General features: G+C 57.0%; 2 protein-coding genes across 2 annotated transcripts in view; both read right to left on the bottom strand.

Moving 5' to 3' along the window:
• LOC119091450 (dachshund homolog 1) overlaps positions 1-23,666 on the bottom strand; it is a 146,095-nt gene that overhangs the window by 52,240 nt on the left and 70,189 nt on the right. The gene's annotated exons all lie outside the window — the stretch shown is intronic.
• LOC119091710 (dachshund homolog 2) lies at positions 952-21,890 on the bottom strand. Its single transcript, XM_037214546.1, has 7 exons — positions 21,816-21,890; positions 21,239-21,391; positions 20,404-20,643; positions 19,020-19,103; positions 12,305-12,445; positions 5,060-5,128; positions 952-2,958 (listed from the first exon to the last, which is right to left on the bottom strand). The coding sequence occupies exons 1-7, from the start codon at positions 21,823-21,825 to the stop codon at positions 2,906-2,908; spliced, it is 750 nt and encodes a 249-aa protein (XP_037070441.1). The 5' UTR covers positions 21,826-21,890; the 3' UTR covers positions 952-2,905.

Genomic DNA, 23,666 nt, shown 5'->3' with positions numbered 1-23,666 from the left:
GTCAGCGTCCTTCTGACTAGGACGCGGTGGTATGTTTTTGGAGTGTACGTGACCGCACGGGAACACATGAAAGCACTGTGTGACGGCACTGAGTCGCTTCTCCGCGCCTTTACCACCGACACTGTACCACCTCCATCGCACCCAGCCAGACGTGTGCGGCATCCATTGGCCCCGAAGAATCATAATTAATGAGAGAGAGAGAGAGAGAGAGAGAGAGAGAGAGAGAGAGAGAGAGAGAGAGAGAGAGAGAGAGAGAGAGAGAGAGAGAGAGAGAGAGAGAGAGAGAGAGAGAGAGAGAGAGAGGAGAGGAGAGAGAGAGAGAGAGAAGAGAGAGAGAAAGGGATATATATATATATATATATATATATATATATATATATATACATATATATTAATGATAATTAATTGTATCATAATTTCCTGTTAGAGATAAGTAATTGTATACTACTGAGTTATAGGTGCTGGTTTAAGACGGTACGCCGTGTCGCAAAGCCTGCTAGCTATACCGTGTATTTTCGATTCCTTAAATGCACATATTAGGGTCCAAAGCAATTGAAAAGCTTTCCTTGCTGGCTCGTGGTTTCTGTGAAGTGAAATATTCAGCTTCAGCAACGTGCGAGCTGGTGACATTTCCATCCGAGTTTCAACTCCCAACTGAAAAAAACTTTCGTGACTTCTAGCACCCAAGGCGATGTTGTGGTCATCCAGACAGCTAGTCGGACCTGAATACGTCATGCTTCTCGTTCTCACTGTCGAGCTTCATTACTGGTCCGTCCAGCACCCTCGGCGCTCCGTGGCCGCGTTGGCTTTAGCAGAGCAGCACGCCAAACGCGACCGTGAACGGGCCAAAATGTATTTACACAGTACTTCCGTAACATCTATTACATATACATATCTACGAAACCGTTACTTTGGCACAGACAAGTGTACAACATCCCTGAAACAAGTGAACGAAAACTTTGTACAGTAAGCACATGTTACACGACGGCCGCTGGGGCCTCCTGGCTGTGCAAGCCCACTGTCGGCACTGACCGTCGTCATGCGGGGGGGGGGGAGGGGGCACACGAGCACAGTGCTCCTTCCGGGAGTCTGACGGCAGCGGAAACGGCGTAGGAACCCTGCCGTATGAGTGACGCGCCTTAGTTCGCCATGCAGCGGCGCGTTGTTACCATCGTTGACACACGGGGATGGCCGCCGTTGAGGATATACGAGACGTGAGAGCTGATGCGAGTGTTCCGTTGGTGACGTCAGGGACAGTGTTCCACACCACATCTGCGCACGGTGCCTGTGTGCACACACACAGACACACACACAAACACACGCAAACACGCACGCATGCACGCACGCTCGCACGCGCCACCGCGCAGGGTCGTCACGGACAACTCCGGCGCGTCACGGCGGGCCCAGCCGCCGCCGTGACGCGGTGCGCACGGGTGACCCCGCCACGGACCAACAATGCCCGTCAGTGGCCACGGAGTCCGGCCATTGGACAGGTAGCCGGTGCCGAGAGCTCCGGGGGTCGACCAGATCGCAGGGGGTGGGGGCACAGACCTCCCGCCGCCGCGTACGGACGCCGGGTTGAGCCTGGCGCACTCTCATGACAACCCTGCTCTGTTGCAGCCTCATAGGGGGATGCACGGTGTGCCACACCGCAGTCTGCAGGGTATTTTCTGCCATATCGACGAAAGGCCTGACAAAACGCAATAGTTGCGAGTGTGCCGTCGGCAGAATATAGACGGCAGTGCACTTCAGCCGGCATCGAAATGTCACGTGACGTCATCTCGTGCTGGACGAACGCACCCTCGCAATGTCTCGTGACACTATCTCGCGCTGGTCGAACGCAACCTCAAGACACACCGTCCCTCCTTTCATGACCCTGCCATGTTGTCATGGCGACATCACACCGCGGCACGCAATCGGTCCGGATCGCCAGAAGCGTAGTCTCGAAATTAACTGCACCATAGCTCCAATATGCGCCGGATCATACATCGTCGGTGCGCCAACAGTCTACATGGTGGTACAGCTGAATCACGGGATTGTTACACCTTTGTCCACTTGTGCGAAGTAGCAAACGCTTGTGTTTGTGTGTCTCATCGGGAAGAAGTTCACATCGATGGGTGAATGTGGCATAGGCACGTGGCCGGGGTGAACAGCAAAAGGGGCGAACAGCCCCGTAAACGAAGGTCAGGTGCCGACGGACACGAAATCAAAAGGCGACTTTGCGCCTTTATTGGCCTTGCCTATGAGTGTGGGCGTTTGCACACATGACAGTAACGCATGGGGTCGTCGGTGAGACCGTTTTGGTGCATTTTGGTGCTCAGTATGTTCAATCGTGTGTATTGCAAATGCATTCGATGAGGAGCAGTGTCGGAGCTCCGGAGCCCAATGCGACCGCCGGTACTCAAGGCTCGGGTGGCTGGCCGTATTTACAAAGTATGAGATCAATACTAAACGTGTGCACACACCTACATAGGCCATACGAACACATAAGAAGAGAAACACCCACACTTGACTAACACGTAACCACGCTCGTAGAGGCTAAGTACGTTGAATAACATTCCCACCGCGCGGCGGCTGTCGACCCCTGACCTCGTCACCTGGGGCGCTGGTATTTACACGGCGGCCGTCCGCTGGCGGCGTCCTCCAGTAGTGCTGTGGCGAAGATGGGAAGTGGGTGGGTCCATGGGCTCCCTGTGACATTGTCATTAAGACTAGAGTTAAGATACAGTGCTGTGCGCCGCGGCCCGGCGGCGGCGGTCCGTGCCCGCGGGCGCCGGGTCGGTTCTGGGTCGTGACCCCGTGGCAAGGTCACGGCGCGGGCGCAGAGGTCACGGGCAATGCGGGGCGACTCCGGCCCGGCCCGGCCCGGCTTCGGCAGCGGCGCGGCGGGTCACTGAAGTCTGATCTATGTCGCCGAGGAGAACATGGGTGACGCGCCGTAGAACACGCCGCGTGGATCTGAAATGGAGAAGAAACGGTCTTTCAGGGGGGATTCACTGGGGTGGTGTTGGGTGTCGGCACGTGCTTCGGGTGCGCGAACATCAGCAAAATGTGTACGTCCTTGTCCTACCCAATCGTTTATTTACGGCAGCCACATTCAAGTTGAAATGTGACGGGCTTTAGAGCGTTGCGATCAATGCTTTGCTGAAGGCATGATTTTAACTTGAGAGCAGAAATTGCATAAGCTTTTGATCAGAACTGCTGAATGTGGTCTCTAACAAATTGCAATAAATTCCCTCATCGTTACCAAATACGTGATCTGTGAGCGTCATCAAATCCAAAGTTGTGGCATTGGTTTAGGATGCCCAAGTCAGAACGACCCGCGCCAAATTATTGGCGCGTTCCCCTACACTGTGTGCAAAACTTAGGCAACTCACAGCGACCATTTTCTGGTCGAGTCTTTCGAAAAATGATTGTGTCATCAAGCTAAGTTGCAGTGAAGAACGTGACCCGGGCACAATATGAGGCAAAATAACTGAGTTGCAATGTCCACTGCACCAGACCCACCGAGCGGGGCGTAGTAAAACCGGGGAGCTTGTTCTGCAACGCGCTCCCAATCGACCTAAATCTTCCCGATAGATCTGATAACGAGGTCACGTCAGCACTCTTGGTTACAGCCATTTCGGCCCGATACGCAGAGCCTAATTGTGAATTTCAATCCAGTCGCGAATTCGACGCAGAAGCCGAATCGAAGTTTTCAACTTCTGACGTTCCCCACCTTGCTCACGCCGTTCTGGCAGCGCTCACAAAACGATACCGCCGGCTGGCGAGAGCAAGGCGTTTAAATTGATATCCCCGCTTCCACCTCTGCGAACCAAACGCGTCCTAAAGACCTCTCCGAAGAACTCCAGCACCTATAAGAAGACCGCGTAACCGCCGCCCGCGCCTTCACCAGGTGCCGGCAGTCAGCTGATCGGCCTGACGGCGACGACGCGGCCGGCGAGGGCGGCGCGGCCGGCGCTCCCGTGGTGGTGCGCGCCTCGACCGACGGCGGCGGCGCGGCCCGCTCTCCCGCGGTGGTGCGCGCCTCGACCGACGGCGGCGGCGCGGCCCGCTCTCCCGCCGGGCGTCCGGCGACGGCCGCGGCACTGCGGGCTGACCACGGCTCCCACTCTCGAGCCAAGGTCAGGGCGAAGGTCAGCCGAGCCGCGCCCGTCCCAGCCCAGCCGCGTCCGACGGGCTATGCCCGTACGGCTTCTTCGCGATAGAGAAGCGATCCCAGACAGCGGACGGCTGCTGGCTCTGGCGCTGCTGGCGCGCGACACTCGGCGGCCCTGCCCGGAGGATGTGCGAGATGGAGCTGCCCCCCCCCCCCCCCCCCGCCCTGCTGGATGCTGGTGTCACCGGCTGAAGCCTGACCGAACCAGACGCGACACCCAGCGCCTCCAGCTCTGGACGGTGACGTCATTGGGATGACCCAGCTGTAGCCAGTGACGTCACTCGGCTGGCCCAGCCCATTCAAAGGCGTGATTCCGTGGAACGTGCGGGGCTTGAGACGCCTTCAGCCTGGGCTGCGTCATCAGCCCGCCCTCGAATCCCAGTCAACACTGACGTGTAATCGCCACCGAGCCGAATGACTGGACGAGGTGCTCGTTCATGGCGAGGCTTTCAGATAACTGGCCTGACTCAAAGCACGTGGGAGCCTGCGGCATCGATCGTGACATGATTCAAACTGCAACTGCAGTAAGGCAAAGCTGCAAGGATTCAAGACAGGCACAAGAGGTGGTGCCAGACGAGTGCAGCGCTGAAGAATGGTGGTGCTGCTGTTTATCGTGTCGACAGGCCAAGAACCTACGTATTCTGAAATACGTCTGCACTGTACGTGCACTGGACCGGCTGCTCGCTGCTCCTGCAGCTATGGAGTCTTACGCTATTAATAAGACGAAACCTGCCCGCGAAACGGGTTCATTCACATTGCTAATAATATAATTATTAATTGTAATTCGTGAGCCCACTCACGTTTGCTCGGTGTACACCTAGCCACCATCTGCGGCTCCCTGGCGGGTTAATGTAAGATGGGTGAGAGAGAGGTGAGAAAGGCGAGAGGGTGGACACTCACCGGACATGGGCGAGCTGGCTGGTGGTGCTCCGTGGGTCTGAGGTCGTGCGCCACCCTCTTTGGACTTATCTGGAACAAACGACATCTGTTGGTACCGCTGAAGCCTTACACCAATGGGAATTGAACGCTACACATCCCTAACGATCCACGAAATATGCTTCCATTTCGTTTTCTTCCGAATGCATGATTTGAAATTATTCTCAATCTCCGAAAACGCTCATTTTGAATGTGACTAAAAATAACGGGGTTCAACCATAATACGTATCTCGCAGGGAATTTGCCACTGAAAATAACAACATTATCTTAGTCATGGCCTGGGTGAAGCTATGTATCTCTTCGGGAAGCTATCTATCTACCATATCCGGCTCCGGTGTATGCTTCGCCTCATTAGCGAGGAGTTAACTATACGAAAATTCGTCGGAAGCACCCAATTACTCCTTGGAAATAATGTTCTAGCCTCGCCCATGAGGCACACACGATGAACTTTATGCAACCCTGTACTCAGCAGCTGAAAGGGTTTCTTATTTTTTGCCACGGAGGCTTCCACCCGTTCAAGCCTACTATTTTGTTCTGAACTCCACTTAAAAACATTGGCGATCATATGTGGGGTGGTCGAATCCCAAATACCCAATTCCAAGGCCGAAGCGGAGTGGCACAAAACACCGGAGCTGACCGAGTTTTGAGTGCTGCCTCTTTTAAAGCCAAGCAAAAAGATGAGAAATTTCTGCTACCTCACCGCCTAGCGATGGCATATTGGTCATTAGCCGTCTAAGACACCTCATCCCCTCTCGATTTTTCACTATTTTAGACAGCAACAGGCCCCACTGGCTTCAGTCCCCCCCCCCCTCCCTCCCTCCTCTCAAGTCCTTCAGACCTCCCGCAGAAAGCGCTCTCAGAAATTTTCCTCGGTGTTCTGGCCATCGTTCCCGAACCATTGCCAGACCGCGCAGCGGCCGGTCGAGACGGCCGCGCATCGCACATCGTTTCGCAGCCTCCACTTACACGATGAGCTCGGTGTGCAAAGTATGGGCCGCATTATCTGGTCGGACCAGATACAGCCGGCTCAAGATCACTTCCGCCATTCTTATAACACTCCATTTATATTCATGCAGGCCCGTATTTCATTTAAATTGATATTGAATCTTCATTGTAGCGGACGCTGTCCCCACGCGCCGAGCCGGGCCCGCCGCCAATTTGGCCGGCCGATTCTGATATTGGCCGGGCATCGGCCGGAAAATATGGCCTCCTGTTGTCTATAAAGTACATATTTTTCTCTTTCGCTTGATAGATCACGGCGCCGCCAGCTGAGTTAGTATTTTTATGGCTTTCGAAACAGATTAGGTCGGAGTTGTGCCACGTCGGTTGTGATTTTGCCCAATTTCACGGGCGGCGGAGCACGCGGCACCGCACAAATGAAATACGGTTTATTTCTACCATAACAAAAGGGTTTGGCGGCATTTTTCATGTTTGGTGCTAGGGACGAGCGTAATCGGTTAGCTATAGGAGATTGGGACTGAAAAGGCCGGCAGCGTCCCGAGGACGGGACATCAGTCGGGCCAGCGGCGCCAGCCTTGGGCGGCCGCGGACGCCGGACAGGGGCCACCCCGGACGTCCCTCTGAAGCGGCGCCAGCCTTGGGCGGCCGCGGACGCCGGACAGGGGCCACCTCGGACGTCCCTCTGAAGCGGCGCCAGCCTTGGGCGGCTGCGGACGCCGGACAGGGGCCACCTCGGGCGTCCCTCTGAAGCGGCGCCAGCCTTGGGCGGCCGCAGACGCCGGACAGGGGCCACCTCGGACGTCCCTCTGAAGCGGCGCCAGCCTTGGGCGGCCGCGGACGCCGGACAGGGGCCACCTCGGGCGTCCCTCTGAAGCGGCGCCAGCCTTGGGCGGCCGCGGACGCCGGACAGGGGCCACCTCGGGCGTCCCTCTGAAGCGGCGCCAGCCTTGGGCGGCCGCGGACGCCGGACAGGGACCACCTCGGACGTCCCTCTGAAGCGGCGCCAGCCTTGGGCGGCCGCGGACGCCGGACAGGGGCCACCTCGGGCGTCCCTCTGAAGCGGCGCCAGCCTTGGGCGGCCACGGACGCCGGACAGGGGCCACCTCGGGCGTCCCTCTGAAGCGGCGCCAGCCTTGGGCGGCCGCGGACGCCGGACAGGGGCCACCTCGGGCGTCCCTCTGAAGCGGCGCCAGCCTTGGGCGGCCACGGACGCCGGACAGGGGCCACCTCGGACGTCCCTCTGAAGCGGCGCCAGCCTTGGGCGGCCGCGGACGCCGGACAGGGGCCACCTCGGACGTCCCTCTGGAGCGGGACGTGCCTTGGGCGGCCGCGGACGCCGGACAGGGGCCACCTCGGGCGTCCCTCTGAAGCGGCGCCAGCCTTGGGCGGCCACGGACGCCGGACAGGGGCCACCTCGGGGGTCCCTCTGAAGCGGCGCCAGCCTTGGGCGGCCGCGGACGCCGGACAGGGGCCACCCCGGACGTCCCTCTGGAGCGGGACGTGCCTTGGGCGGCCGCGGACGCCGGACAGGGGCCACCTCGGGCGTCCCTCTGAAGCGGCGCCAGCCTTGGGCGGCCGCGGACGCCGGACAGGGGCCACCCCGGACGTCCCTCTGGAGCGGGACGTGCCTTGGGCGGCCGCGGACGCCGGACAGGGGCCACCTCGGGCGTCCCTCTGAAGCGGCGCCAGCCTTGGGCGGCCGCGGACGCCGGACAGGGGCCACCCCGGACGTCCCTCTGGAGCGGGACGTGCCTTGGGCGGCCGCGGACGCCGGACAGGGGCCACCTCGGGCGTCCCTCTGAAGCGGCGCCAGCCTTGGGCGGCCACGGACGCCGGACAGGGGCCACCTCGGACGTCCCTCTGGAGCGGGACGTGCTTTGGGCGGCCGCGGACGCCGGACAGGGACCACCTCGGACGTCCCTCTGGAGCGGGACGTGCCTTGGGCGGCCGCGGACGCCGGACAGGGGCCACCTCGGGCGTCCCTCTGGAGCGGGGCGTGCCTTGGGCGGCCGCGGACACCGGACAGGGGCCACCTCGGACGTCCCTCCGAACCGGGGCGTGCATCCCTGACGCCGCGTGCCCTGAGATAACTTCAGGTGCGCCCCTATCGGTGGGAGCCATGCCCGCTAAGGCCTCTGCCTGGCGCAGGACGTGCTTTTTGCAGACTGGTATGCAGGGCGCACGTAAGCTGTATGGAAAAGCAGCTATGAAAACATTGGTTTCTAATTGCATGGCTATAATATTACTTTTTAGTGTGGGATGGTCACATCACACGATTCCCAGGTTGAAAATGAAGCAACTAGCCACGTCAGTGAAGGAAGCATTTGAGCCGAAAGGTTAACCACTCGCGAGCTAGCCCAGTGGCCCAGTCTAGACATATCATACAGCGGAGTCCATCCAGCTAACAAGGCACGTTTAGCGAACGAGGAGGACGCCTGCAATCTTTTTTATGAATCGGATTTCGACACATTCTTATAACAATAACGGTGCCGCGAGTGCGTTAAATCACGAAACTCACAGAGATTAGATCACCAGGTCAGATCAGGGCGTGGATTAGAGTGTGATAGGCACTTGGGCCCAGATGTATGCTGCACGAGGCATGGATGTCAGGGTCCACACGGGCCTAGGACGCCATGAACCGCATGCGGCATGGACGCCGCGTCCGCGCGGGCCGCCGGCACCCGCATGGGCCGCGGACGAGGCCGCCGCCTCGCGGCGGCGGCGGGCGGCGGCCCGCAGTCAGCTGACTGCCGCCGCGGCGCGCCACCGGCCAGCCAATCGGCGTGCGCGGCGCCAAATGTTTCCGCCATTGTCCGACAAATGACCTGCTATATGGAGCTAAGTGCCCTGCCAGGGCTCAATCATTGGAAACAATCCGGACCGAAGGACGTGACGATTTGGGCGGCTCGATCGCGCCGGCCCGCTGCGGCGAACAATGGCGCGCCGGCACCGCGCCGCGCCGCGCTCGCCACCAGCCGCCCGCGACCGGCGCGCGGCGAGGTGGCGACATCGGTGATCGGCTCTGCGGGCTCGCTGATCGCTCTCTGCGTCGTCCCGCCTCCCGCCGCTCGCCTCCCTGCTCTGACGGATGCAGTGGCGTCGCCGCCCTCACACCCATTCGGTTTCCAGTGAGCGTCAGGCGTCGTTTCGGAGCTTCGTTTGAAGCCTCTCATGAGCCTCGTGAGACGGTCTCTGTTGCCGCCATCGCCATCGTCAGAAGACTCCCCTGCCCGCCGACCCGCCAGACCACGGTTCGAGGGCTCCCCCAGCCCGCCGACCCGCCGGACCATCGTAAGAGAACTCCTCCAGCCCGCCGACCCACCGGACCGCCGTTCGAGGACTCCCCTGCCCGCCGACCCGCCGGACCACCGTTCGAGAACTCCCCCTGCCCGCCGACCCGCCGGACCATCATCCGGGGACTCCCCTGCCCGTCGACCCGCCGGACCCGAGTCGAGGCCTCTTGCGGACCGCGGCAGAGCGCGGTCTGGTGCACCGGTGCCGGTTCGACCCGTGCGAACGGCTGTGACGCTAATGACCTTAGATGATACCGGCACCGAGAGCCCCGGCAATTACTGAACCACTCAACGGTGGCTCGGCGGTGGCGGTTCGGCCGTGGAGAGCGGTGATCTGCTGAGCAGGGAACCCGTGGCAGCGGGTAAGAAATCGGCGCCCCCTGCCCGACGACGGCGCTAGGTCCCTCGGCTGTCTTCATATGCTCAGCTCGGTCTGTCGGCACACGTGGCCGGCGTTCGGACCCTGCCCGGCGTCCAGTCGTCAGGCAAAGTGTACGAACCGTGTCCAGTCGGCGACCCGCGTTCGCTGATTTGAGAGTTCAGTCGGCACGCTTCGAACCACCGCTGACCGTCTCGCAGCCAGTCGGCACGCTTCGAACCGCTGCTGACCGCCTCGCAGTCAGTCGCCACGCTTCGGACCACCGCTGACCGCCTCGCGGCCAGTCGGCACGCGTGAATCAGAGCGCGTCACCCTCAGAATGCTATCTCTGGCGGATGAGAGGAGCAGGGCCAGCCGTCGGATGGGGCGGCGACCACTGGGAGAGCGGTCCGCCGGCGGGACGACGAGCCGGCGCACATAAAACAGCGCCGAAAGTAAACGAGGCGACCGCTATCCCTCCCAGGTGGCCGCAGCGTCGGGACGAGTCTTTAAGGGGCGATTTTTACGGCCGCAGATGTGACGGTGTCGCGGTTTAAATGGTCGTCCGTCAGTGGTCGCCGAGACCGCGCGCCACTCGCAGCGACAAACATAAACCAGCGGCACTGGCCAGCGCGACAAACACCGGGAGGCGCGCCAAACAGCGGCCGGCGCGCCAAGCCGACGCCCGAGGATGGCGGGTGTCGGCCGGTGGAACAGGGAACGTGCATTTGATGCACTTGTCAGCAGGCGGGTGGGCTTAGATCGAGGTTTGCAAATTCATCCACATCTAACCCCACGGCCCCATAACCTGACACGTGCCGCAGAAGCTGCAATGCCACGTTGCCGGCCCAAACTCCGCGCTTAACATTCAGGGCCCCGATTGATAGCCCTTGCAAAACCTCCGGAAACCCGCCAAATGCTGCCGCCGGCAGGCGGAGACCTGACGCCGGCGGCGCGCGCTCGGCGACGATCGGTAATCCCCCGCTTTCGTGACTGAATGGGGGGATTTCGGCACCGTATTGTAGGAATGACGAAGCCGTACAGCACCACTAACAAAGGCCCGCTGCGCGCATGTTCGAGCGGGTGAAACCAAAAAAATATGGCCGGGCCGGAACTACATCGGGATTTGGTGCCGCCTGACGCGGCCGGCACGCTATCGGGAGAGGTGCCAAGCCCGGCCGGCCGCTGGGCTAAATATAGCGCCGGTCGCCAGAGTACGGCGCCGGCAGCCCTGGGAAAGGACGACCACGCACGAGCAGGGAGAGCGTCTGGCAACGCGCAGTCGGAGGATGTGGTGATTTGATGCTGATTTCTGGAGTGTATGAAGACATTATGACATGAAGACACACAGAAGACATTTCATTAAGGAGGCATGCCTGGGAATGCGTGCCTGAGCATCAGATGCGCCCTTGAAGAGCGCGGGAAAGTCGGATGTAATAAGCTATTGTTGTTGTTTAATTGCTATTGTTTGAACATCTTGTTGTTGTTTTCATTATTGTAATAAACTAGTGGTATTGCTTGAACATATCATGACAACAAAGTTTACATAAAACACAGCAGCAATTTATGTCGCTTTGGGGTCACAACTGTGAGCAAAACCAACTGAATGTATAATACGCCCAGGTATGGATGCTTCATTTACTGCAGCTTTTGTGCAGGCCATTAACGAAATCAACAGACCATCATGCTCTGTTTAAAACATGGAATATCTCGTTTAACACGACACAGAAAATTGTCACTTTGCTTACTTTCGGGGATCTGAACCCGCTTCCCCCGATGCTGATTTGAGCCGGCCCAATGCTCTTCTGAGCTCCCCCCCCCCCCCCCCCTCCCATAGGCACATGGGCAAAAACGGAATACTGGGACGATGAAATGCAGCAAGTGTCTGAATTGTGGTACGCCAGGTCCAAACCGCATCACTATCTCTATCATGATCATCAACATATAGCACCATTATCACTACAATATCGGCTTCAAAAAGGAAGCTATTCGTCAACATCCGAAGAATTTTGGAGCTGACTAAATATGTTTGTATTTTAATGCTGACATCAGGGACACAAATCAAAGTGGCCGAAATCCGGAGAGAAATTAGGATTTGAGGGAAGGTTGGTTCAGCTTTATTGGCTCAGCCCCTCTCCCCAGCCGAAAGAACGACACCCCAGCATATGACACAGCCTCGGAGCGCGGTGAGTTGGAGGTTCCACGGCAAATGTGATAACATTCTGTTGTTACCCATCTGTTCGGGTTGAGAAGCTGTTCGTTTAGTTAAGCTGTTGCCTGCATTGACAGAAGTAAACTTAGGCTGCTCACTGGTGCTAAATCATCTTCAATTTGATTGCGTGCTGCACAAAAACTCAAGCCAATTCCTTCGTGTTAGGGCGTGAAAGTACCGTAACAAAACAAATGCCAAGGACCAAACAAATTGTGCCACCAAAAATGCAATATAAGCGTAAAAACAAGCAATGAGCTACGAATAATGCCCCGAATATGAGTCCACAAACACACAATAACACGGTCCCATCCTTCTACTACGCCTGAGCGGCAGCGTTGCGCACCAGTGATGTCACCAGATGTCGTGACGGTAGATCAGTGACGTACCTTGCATGCCAAGGAAGGCGTCGGTCGGGGCGCTCCTGATTGCGTCCTCGTACTGGCCACGCCGCTTGGCCTCGTGGCCCAGCTGCTCCTGCAGTTTGCGCCGGAAGCGCCGCTCCTTCTTCAGGCGACGCTGGTACATCACTGAAAATGGCGCAGCCGTGCTATATACACCGCGAGCCTCGCAGTCCTGACACGTGGCGGTGGCGCAGTGGCGCCAGAGTTGGCTGTGAGACGTTAAGGTCGGAAATCCTGCTTTAAAGGGGATACGTCTACCAAACAAGGTGTTTCGACTTGAGATTTAAAAACGAGTAGGAACTGTAACCTTAGAAAGCAGATTTACAACACTTGTTATTGAGGGTTGAAGGTGATTCGACAACCGCGGCCATTTTGCGCCCAAACTATTGCTGAGCAGAACTATGCCGCGTTATAACATAAAAGGCAGATTTTCAACGGAAACAGGTGTGAGCAAGCTAGAAAATATCGCTACGCGAGGACATAGAATATGCAGTGTTTCGCTGCCTTGATGCTGGCACGAGGTTGTCCACGACAGATCCTACACCAAACTCAAAACGACGCAGAAGCATTCCTAGTGTTAAGTGTGAACGGCTGGCGGTTAGGAAAAGTGTCACATGGGTCAGGGATGCCGAAGCTTTGTAAGCGTGCACTCATGATCAACCATGTCAAAGCAACTCATATGCGAAACAATGTCTCCATGGGGTCTAATCCCCTAAGCGGGTGCAGTACATGAATGGAGTCACTGTGTCAAACATTCAAATTACTGGCTATGCAGAGGGAGCACGAAGCAGAGCAGGAAGAAAGTGGCCGAAAATGGCTAGTTTTCTCTCAGGATGTCTCCGGTATGGAGGTTTCTTCAATGTTTATAAGTAACCAAAGAAATGCTTTAATGATTGCGATCATGCCGACAACTGCAGTTTTTGGACTGTGCTTGAGCAATCCAATTATATTTTGTGACGTAGCTCGTGAGCAACGTGGTCTTCCATCCACCTAAGGCGTTAACGTTTTTGTTCATGTGCTGTATCCAGTGCACTAAATGTCAAAATGAAGTCATCTCATGCACATGACGCAAATTAATGCTAGATCATAGTTAAAAAGTATTAAAAGCTGAATGCCTTACTTTAAATGCTTGTTACGTTTAGATTAGAGATACCATGGTAGGCATGTGCAAGGTCTGAATAGGGAGCGACTTGACCACTGATAGGCAGTAGACAAAGCAAAAGACGCAAGCTCGCTTTCGCGCCCCGCAAAAACGCCTCTCGGTTGCATTGGATGTCCCCTCAGCTGGCTTTGCAGCGTCGAGAGAAGCCAATTGTCTTGCCCACTCAGATGGTGGAGCAATGATAGCGCACGCGGAATGCTTGAATAAGGTCACATTGGGCATGCCTGGAGCCCGTTCGGTGCCAAAATGCAGTCCATCGCGATGATATATTGTGGTATCAGAGAAAGGAACATTCGGTTCTCGTCACTGTTTTGGAGTAGTTCCAGTACACGAACAGCTCGTTTGGGAGCTTGAGCGCTGTTACAGCCGCTGCACCTGTTCGGTCCGGCCGTTTTGATAGTACTCGCGAGCATCATGAATCGTATGGCCTTCACTGAGATAGGGAGATACACATCCATATTTCATAGCGCTTTACTGCATCAAATATGGCGGATCATGACAATCAACCGCCATTGTCAGCCATCCGAGTCGGTAAGTCTCGCCGTGTTTGGTCAACTCATGCTCTTGCAGCCTGGGCGGCTGATCAGCTCATGCTCTTGCAGCCTGGGCGGCTGGTCAACTCATGCTCTTGCAGCCTAGGTGGCTGGTCAACTCATGCTCTTGCAGCCTGGGCGGCTGGTCAGCTCATGCTCTCGCAGGCTGGGTAGCTAGACACTCATCAGTTCGCCGCGCACAGCTGACTTGATCGGACAGAGATCCAATAACGCCACAAAGAGAGGACGCCCGTTTGAGTTTGAACGATCGAAAGATAGGCCTGCGCGGCTTTCTCAATAGAGTCCATAATACACGAGATCCACTGCCGACAATCACTCGCTCAACGCTCTACCAGCACCACAGTGTCAGCTCATTCAACGCTGCACACGTCACGGAAGTGTGGCGCACTCCCCGCCCGCCGCCTCATCAATCACGCCGCGCTGGTGGGGACACCGGAGCGCCGCTCCAAGTGCTCAAGATTCAGCGCAGTCGGTGAGCATAAGGGGCTCGTCTCCGCTCTGAGGGCGACGGGGCCGCGTGAGCAGCTGCTAACCGGCCCGTGCCCTCCCGCCGAGCGCGTGGACGTCGGCGGCGGCATCTCAGGCGCTTCAGTCGCGGGCGACGTGACGGCACGTCGGCGAGCGTCGGGCACGGCACGTCGGGCCTGAGTCGACCATGCACTTCCCCGCCACGGCCCGGTTCGAGTTTCTTAAGGGCAAGAGAGGGCTGGACTGAGCGCTGGGAAAAATCAATACAGAAAGCTAATAGATTCGGTAATTAAATGCATCGTAAATCATCGCGGCGCTGGAAAGATTTATGAACATTTCTTTCTGTTAGATTTGAGGTCTTTTTCCCATCCATTCACATTGTGTCTTAAGTTTTAATAAATTCACTGAAAACAAAAGGAACCGACAGATATTTGGAATTTCTTTCAATACTTATCAGGACCGCTTTTCGAACTATTTAATCTCCCGTTTAATTATGACGGCAGAGAGAATGGAATATTTCACAAATCCGAAAGTTTGTAGCTGCCAGCAGTCTGGCTGGCACCGTGATGAATCTTCTTCGTAACTGATGAAATCAATCTGTTCGAAACATCAAAATAGTCAATCGCATCCGACATGTTAAACCTCTCCTGTCGGAAAGTTTCTCACGTCTGTCTTGTGTGCCGATATGCTTACAGCCCTTATGTTCTGGAAACTGAAAATTGGGTGAGAATTTAGAAAACAAAATCGTATGGCCGTTCGTGTTCTGTTTAGCTAATGCAGTGTAGCATGTCACAGTTCTTGGTGTAACACTGTGTAGCAACGTCATGCCCTACAGCAGACTAAAAATATGTGGCTTTACAATGACTGCGTGCTACAACAAAAAACTTCTCGGCCCTAGTACCTTGGAATAGAAACCCAGGAGGAACATTCCATCATATGCTGATGAACCTATGGCCATTTTGAATAATACCTGTCGTTTTGACCCTGAAACATTTTGAGTGGTGGTTCTGCAAACACCGCGAGGGCATTTTTGTCATCTGAAGGCCAATCCTAGTCTGGCTGCCCCCCCCCCCCCCCTCCCCCCCCCCGCCTTCAAAGGTTCTGTACTGGTAGCCAGAGCCGGAGCCGGAGCAGGAGCAGGAGCCGGAGCCGGAGCCGGAGCCGGAACCGGAGCCGGAGCCGGAGCCCTCGCACGACCCTCTTCCGCCGTGGGGCCGGGCGGGCGAAACGCGAGACCTCTATCGTCGGGCCGGGCCAATTAGACTGCCGACACCCCGCCGCGTACTCCGTATCGACTCGGGCGAAATTTGACTTGAATATGATCGATTGCTGTATTGATGGAGATTAAAATGAAACAAACTGCTGAATGATAGTCATCAGTGCGATGACTACAGCGGCGCAGACGACGGATGGCGGGCTCCAGGTAATTTGCAGCTGAGAAACCCACGGACGCGGAAATGGACGCCGTGGCGAGCCCAGCCGGCCAGCCGGTAACGGGTCGCGCGCGCACGCCCTCTGCAAGACGCAGGGAGTGTGGCGGCATCGTCGCGTTGTGAGCGGTCATGTTCGACACCCAGACGCACGGTTGCCGACGTCTGTGCTGTGTGGGTGTTTATTTGTTCGGAGTCAAGCTCGCATTCGCCGACGGATTTCGAGGTGCTTTGCCTCCCAGGCTCCGCCTGAATGAGGGTGAGCAGATGTTTTTATTAGGCGTAGGGACTACATAAACGCTAAGAATGTGACGTCTGCGATCCGGCTAAATTGCAAACAGGGATTCGCTTTAACCATTGCAAATATTTTCCTTCCATTCAGAAGCGCTTGAAAACAAACACGCCATACTTTCCCTTTGTGAAATCGCGGCCGAAAGACCGGGCGGCGTCTTTATCACACGGCTGGCAGCACTTAGTTTTCCGTAGACGACAGAGATCATTGTTGATGCGCGCGTGGTAAATATTGAGGCGGCTCTGTTTCAAGCGGGCGCTATTCCTGTCCGGCCCTCTTGCCGCGCGCGCCGCCGCCGCGCCCGCCGACGGCCCGGACTCCGGACCGACGACGCCACGGCCCCCCGGCGCGTGGCCGCAGCCGGTCCGGACTCCGGACCGACGACGCCACGGCCCCCCGGCGCGTGGCCGCAGCCGGTCCGGACGCCGGACCGACGACGCCACGGCCCCCGGCGCGTGGCCGCAGCCGGTCCGGACTCCGGACCGACGACGCCACGGCCCCTGGCGCGCGGCCGCAGCCGGAAACGCGTCGATACATCGATCCGATAATTAATTTGTTACCACCCGAAAGGCGACTGAATTAAGCACTCAACACCCAGCCAGACAGCGCGATTAGGGCTCTCTTAAACTGTTTGCCGTGCCTCCGCCTTACGGCGAGCTCGCTGGCCGCTCGTTTCAGCCTTTGCACTCTGTTTCCGCCTTTGAAAGGGTCGCGTGACTATTCATCGTGTGATACCCCCGCAAAGCGCTCGTGTTTACGTTTTTGTCATTTTCGCCTGCACGCGGCGCATGAGGTGCACCAATTGAAAAAAACCCTCTAACGAGGTGAACATTGCCCCGTGCCTAATGATTGCGCGAATGCACGCGGGTAAGCTTTCGGTACTTCCGCGCAGTGTCATGACTCATTTGGGCATTTTTGTGGCATTTGTTAAGCGGGGTCACTGTTCCGTGACGCTATTCAGATCTATTGTAAAAGCGTTCATGATAAATGTAGATTGCACTACAATTAAATTACGTGCACGGCATGCTGCAATTCCCTAATGGTGCAAAAATGGCAATTAATATCAAGTAAAGTAAATAGTGGAATATTTCATGACAGCCCAACGCAGCACAAACATAGCACGGGTAAATAAGAGTGCCTCGGCGGGAAATCAAACGCATCATTTTTAATCAGATAGGGAGGAAGTTTAGATCCCGGAACTTGTGAGGCGGAGGAAACAGATGGTAAATGAAACATGGCTTACTGCCATACTTTAGAACCATGAGCAATGCAACGTAAAGCTAATCTTTCCATCATCGGCTCGTTTCAAGGACGATCAAATTTAGCTGCAATTGCTGCAAGAGCTCGCGAGCCCCGAACATATACAATTACATCATGTAACGACGTTTTAGTGGGTATTTTATCATGGCCAGCAAATATAGCGCCCCATTTTCGGCCCGTGGGCGGTTCACAACGCGAACGGAAAGCGCTGAGAATTGTGCACGGCAGGCAAACATTGAGCAATTAGCTGGCAACAAGCTCGAGAGTACGGCAAACAAACGAAATCGTTTAAAACAGCCGCGCCGTGGCCAAAATGAAATGTAAATACGGATGGGCGAGCCGTTATTTATTGCTGTGTCGAGACGCAATTAAGGTGAGGCGTCCAGGAAATTAATGTCGGGGCTTTATGACAACGGTGGATTTAATTATTACCCAAGAGTGGAATAGCAGCTACTATGTTGTGATAGTTTAGTTGCGCCACGCGATGATAGATGGTGATATTAGCTGTTTGTTTGCCGGTACAGGGCACCTGGGCGCCGGGGACGGCGGCTTGTCAGCTCCAAATTGTCTTGGGCTGCCGGCGAGCGGCGCTAACGCGCAGTGGCTGCGCTACATTGGCTCGGTGTCGCCTCACCCCGCTCCGGCGCAGCTGGGATCGCTCGAGGGGCCCGGCTGTCGATCCAGTCCCGCCCAGTTCGCGAGCTGCGCCGACCGACAGCGGACAGCTTCAGCTGGGAGCGCAAGTCCGGACTACAGACGGGTGAACCACATCTCGGAAAATTAGATATCTGCATCAAATGGTCGCTTACGCTCCCTGGTAAAAGCGACATAACTCGGCCATTGTCGTATTTTTGTGTTTGAACTGAGCCGTGGTGCAGTCGCGCGTGCTATGTCGCATAGCCCTAATAAGTTAAGTTTCAAGTTTAGTCTTTAGAGTAAGTGGCAAGGTAAGATGCTTGGCGCAGTTGCCTTCTGATCGTGAAAATTGACATCACACCTCTTCAACTTCCGATGTCATATATATATATATATATATATATATATATATATATATATATATATATATAAATGAATAGATATCGATGATTGAAATAATTGATTTTAAATAGCAATATGGTTTGTCAATTTTTGAAACGTTCCTACCCGTTTGTACTAGCGTATCAGAAGTATGTCCTGCCCATTGATGAGTCGAACCGCTTATCTCGGCAGCAGCTGCTACACCAACTGCCAGGTAGCTTATTCAGGTGATGTCAATTAAAAAGCAGCGAAGAGCTGTCGAAGTCAACCTAAGATGTACGGCGTGGGCGGTGTTCAATCCCAGCCTCAACATCACAATCCTGATATGCTGCCAACTGCGTCACTGACGCCCGAACAGCTGCAACAGTGAGACCCAAATATTTTCAGCCACGCCAACAGCGCCGTCACATCGTTCACGGTAGACGAGAAGCGCATGCGAGAGCCCCAACCACCACGAGACCAGCACCAAAAGAAGGGCCGCACCGGGCCCCGAGGGGCCACCTCGTCGACGTCTCACCTCTGAGCTTCTGCTCCTCCTGCAGCTTGCGCTCCATGCTCTCGCGCGTCTCCTTCTCCCTGAGCACGCCCATCTTGAGTTCGGCTGCAAGAGGGTCGCGAGGGTGTCAGCTCGTGCTGGCCGCGATGGCCCGGCCGTCTGTCTCAGCGGCGCGCCAACACCTCCCAATGGCGCGCTTAATATGCGGCCGGCCGACCGCGGATAAGCGAGCGGGCATTTTGCATTTTGATGGTAAGCTCTTATTGGCATTTTCCCGGTGATTATGCAGGGACGGCAACACAACACTAGCGGAGCAGCGCGATTGGGTGGCCGACAACGGCGGCGCTTGGGGGAGGCCGTAGGATTCCGATCAGGCAGACGTTCGCCGTCAGTCTGAGAGGTGCGTGTGATTACCACTGTGGCACCTGTGCCCGTCGGTGAATTTTTGTCAAAGAGATCTTAGCATGGCCTGAGGATGCCTCATATCGAAAAATCTAGCCATGCAAAAACAAGGCGGTAATAAAACTCAGCGAAATTGAGGTGCCGATTTGCAAAGGCGTTGAGAGTAAGTTGAAGGGTGATCAAGAACTTTTAGGTGCAGCCCCATCCCCTCCGCACACGCACTAAACTGAAAACTATTCCCACATCGCGCCTGAGACGCAACGGCTGTCTACAGCCGCGCTTCAGAGTGGTGCAACAGACAACCTTGGCCAAAAAGAAAAGAAGAAAGAAAGGCTTTCCTACGGAGGGTAAGCTGGTGCCCCGAGAGGCCTCGCCGCGTGACGACTGAGGGGCCCGAGGCCGCCGACCGCTCGGCGGCCTCTGAGGGCGGCCGTGCGATCCCCAGGTCGGCCGTCACTGTCAGCGGGCTGTTCGACTTGGCTGGTGCCGCGGCTCGCCTGCTCCTAACGAACATAAATATTTACGGGGCCGCTGCGCCTTCTGTTGCTTTCTGCTCTTGCGGTTAATCTAGCACCCGCCAGACGAGCCCTGCAGCACCCTTGGTTGATCACCGCTCTGCGAAGCCCGCCCACTTTCCTCCTACTTGATTTATCGTTCAACAGACCCACCTTCTCTCCTTCTAGCTGATATAAAGCTGGGCGGGACCCATCCACCTTCCTCCTAGCTGATCTATACCTTGCGAGACACAGTCACATTTCTACGAACTAAATCGTTGCTAGGCGAGCTAAGCCACCATTGTTCTCCTGGTCAGCTGCCTTTTCCAACCTCCTCCCCCACTTCCTTGCCCCACCATTTCTCTGGCGCGACCCACGCCCTGCTCTTAAATGATCTGGTGATAGGGCAATGATCTGATGACCCCCTCCCCCGCAGTTGATCTGCTGGTGGGCGTCCGCCCCCCCCCCCCCCCCCCGTAGCCGATCTGCCGCCGCGCTCGGCGACCCACCTTTCTCGTAGTTGATCTGCCGCTCCTGCTGGCGAGCGTTGTCAGCGGCCACCTTCAGCAGGCCCTGGATATTGCGCAGCAGCGTCTCGGTGCTGCTGAGCGCCGGGTCGGCCACCAGCTGGCCGGGCCAGCTGACAGCTGCCGGCAGCAGCTGCGGCCGCTCCTCCGGCGCCCGCGAGCACTCGGCTCGCGGCGCGGACAGCGGCGCCTCGTGCGTCCCCACCTCGGTGTCGCTCAGCTCTGCAGGGTACACGAGGGAGGCGATGAGGGCGAGCGACCGGCGACTGAGACTGATGGGATGATTTGGAGACGGTCGATGAGACTGCACTGATAATGCGTTCGGACCGAGGCGTAACCCGAGCAGGGTTTGAATTTAAGCAGCATAGAACGCAAGCTTGCAGTTTCATGTTGCGGGAGAATTACAAGCCAGCAAACTGCAGCGATCAAAGTACCGTGGGTTCACGTTGGGGATCACACGACAATATGCGCGCTTCCGGAGCGAGGGATAATGTTTTAAGCCGTCATCAATCATTGCTATGGCTGGCATCGCATATTCTTGCCTTAGCCCTCCTTTTTCTCGCCCCCCCCCCCCCTCCCCGTCTCCCATGAGCGCAAAGAACCAAGGCAGCTAACACGCTCTTAAAGCTCAACAACTATACAACTAGCTGTCTCCTTCCCACAAGCCCCTAGGCATGTGGGATTCTCTTGATATTCCTGTACGTGCGGCCATTGAACCACCTTAGCACCGGCAGGACCTGCAATGAAAGCGCCCGACGCCAGCTCCGACCGCGCGCCGGCGGGCCCGGATGGGCTGGAATGCGGCCAGCCGACGTACCATCGGGCTCCTTGTCGTCGGGGTCGTTGGGCTCGCTGAGTCGCTCGTCGTCGTCCTCGTCGTCCTCGTCGCGGTTGGAGGCCTGGCCGTCCGAGTTGGTGCCGTCGGCGGACTTGGACAGGTTCAGCACCGGACTGTGACCGTTCGGCGAACCTGCCACCGGCCGGGTCACGGTCACGCACGGCCCGAGGTCACCGCTCGGGGGCTCGGGGTCACGGGAACGGGAACGCAGTGGCCCCTGTGCCACCTCTCAGGAGGAGAAGGGTCAGGCAGGGAAGCCCAGGCCCGGTCGGGCACAGAGGGGCTGGACACGAACTCCTAGCCCTCTTTCCCTTCATCCACATGGCTGAAGGCATACACGTAACCTGTAGTTAATGAACCGTGACTCAATTGTGTGCTTAGCACACAAAAAGACCATAAGGCGACATCTACTTTTAACACAAATCGTTACAACAGACATGTCCTCACAGGCAGCACACGCAGCGCAAGCTGGGGTACTGTCGTGCTACGCCACGCCCAAACACCGGCGGTGCCGCGACACGCCAGCCAACGCCACCGCCACCCGAGGAGCACTCACTGTTGTTCATGCTGAGGTCACGCGGCCGGGCGTCGAGACCGCTCGTCTGCCGGTCGATCTCGCCTCGCTGGTCCTTCAGCCTGCAGCGAAGCAAAGCGTTGATCAGGCGCGGCCGTCCGCCCCGCCGCGCCGCGCCCCGCCCCGCCCCGCGGCCCAGCTAGCGTCTTGGCCAGAGACACGGCGTTCAAGTCGTCGGTGTTATCGGCCGGCACGGCCGCGCGTTGCAGTTCCCGATCCTTGAGTGCCGTGCAGCCGTCATCATTACGACTCCGACGGTCTGCAGCAGGTAACACCCGCAGCCGCGAGTGAGCCGTCGTGAATCCGGCCGAATAGTTTCTCCCGCCATATTTTGTTGTCAGCATGTAATTACGCGCCAGAGACATGTTATTATAAACCATATGGGGAACGTCAGCTCGCGGCAGAGACGCCGCCTCCACCAATGGCCGCTCAGTATTTGTCTTCAGAGAAATAATGCAGCCTCTGTCTGCGGAACAAAGGCGTCGCCTGCACAGGCTAGCGATGAGTCGTTCTATTGGCCTTCGCGGCCGGCCCAGAACGCTGCGCCGCTTGTTGATAAGCAATTAACTGGGCCGATGTTTTATGCGGCCGCTCATTAAAATGATACCGGCCGCAGCCGATTAAGACGTTCCTCGCCACTTGTGCGGGCCAAGTGCTATTTCGCAGCCGTAAAACAGCTCGCGGGTGCGCACGTGCTCGGTGTGACAGCGGACAGCCCCCTGAAGTCGTCTTATTTGTACGGCGTCGTTCGTTTTATGCTGCACGGGACCGTTCGTGCAAATCTCGTCAACATTCCCTGCTATCCACCACGCCCGTACAAATGCGTTCGACCGAAACGGCCCGGACGGTGCGCAGCCCGCGCTCCAGCCAGCACGAGGCAGTGTCCCCGGAGCTCCGACAATGCACCGGCAGCAAAGCAGCGCACTGAAGCCGTCCCGGCTCCAAACGCGAAACCCGACGCACGCTACTGGTCCCTGCTCGGAGCTGGCACGCGCCGGCTCTGCACACAGCCGCGTGGAGGCCGCGCACGCGGCCCAGTAGCCGTTGGCACGGGCGGCGCGGCGGGCGGCGCGGTGTCGCCGGCTGCCGCGGCCCCCCGGCCCGCGTGGCGAATTACAAGACAACTTGTCGGCAGGGGGTCCGCCGCCGCCGCCGCCGACAATGGGCGCCGACAATGTGGCGGTGCCTCAGAAGCGCGTCGCCGACAAATTGATACGGCGGTCGCAGCGCCGGCCGCGCCGCATTGTGCACCGGCAGCGAGCCGCGCCGCAAACGGCGCTCATTAGCGGCCGCGGCGATTGCGGCGCGCGGACGCACAGCAATCGCCGCGGCCCGTCGAATGGGGGCTGGACGATGCGTTTACCTTCTCATTACATCACGCTGGGAGACGCGGAGAGGAATTCTTTGATCTGCTATCGGAGAACTGCGGGGAGATCGCATCGATCATTAATTGCGACTGGTAGCGTTTCATACTCTGATAACGGAGAAGCACTCAGCGTCTGATATGTAGAACAAAGCCAAATTTAGCTCCAGTCATTAGACATTAGATTCCCTCTCATATCACCTGATGTAAGCAATTTGTTGCTGTCAGAATCAGTCTTCTGGTGCCCATCTTCATGGCGCAAAACGGAAATTATTGAGAAAGCTTGTCAGCTGAACAAAACCGGCACCTGCACTGTATGAAAACCAATTTTACGTCCAGTGAGAATTCCACTAACTAACCACTGATGGATAGACGGAGCGAGCAAAGGATAATTTCAAATGGCTGGGCTCATTGATACCGACACGCGGCTCACTTCGGTCAAATGTCAAAAACAACGTATGCGTATTTCA

Source organism: Pollicipes pollicipes, unplaced genomic scaffold (genome assembly GCF_011947565.3).
Source record: "Pollicipes pollicipes isolate AB1234 unplaced genomic scaffold, Ppol_2.1 Scaffold_3447;HRSCAF=4054_pilon_pilon_pilon, whole genome shotgun sequence".
Classification (NCBI taxonomy): Eukaryota; Metazoa; Arthropoda; class Thecostraca; order Pollicipedomorpha; family Pollicipedidae; genus Pollicipes; species Pollicipes pollicipes.
The sequence above is the reverse complement of the archived record's forward strand: the minus strand, read 5'-3'. Positions and strand labels throughout refer to the sequence as shown.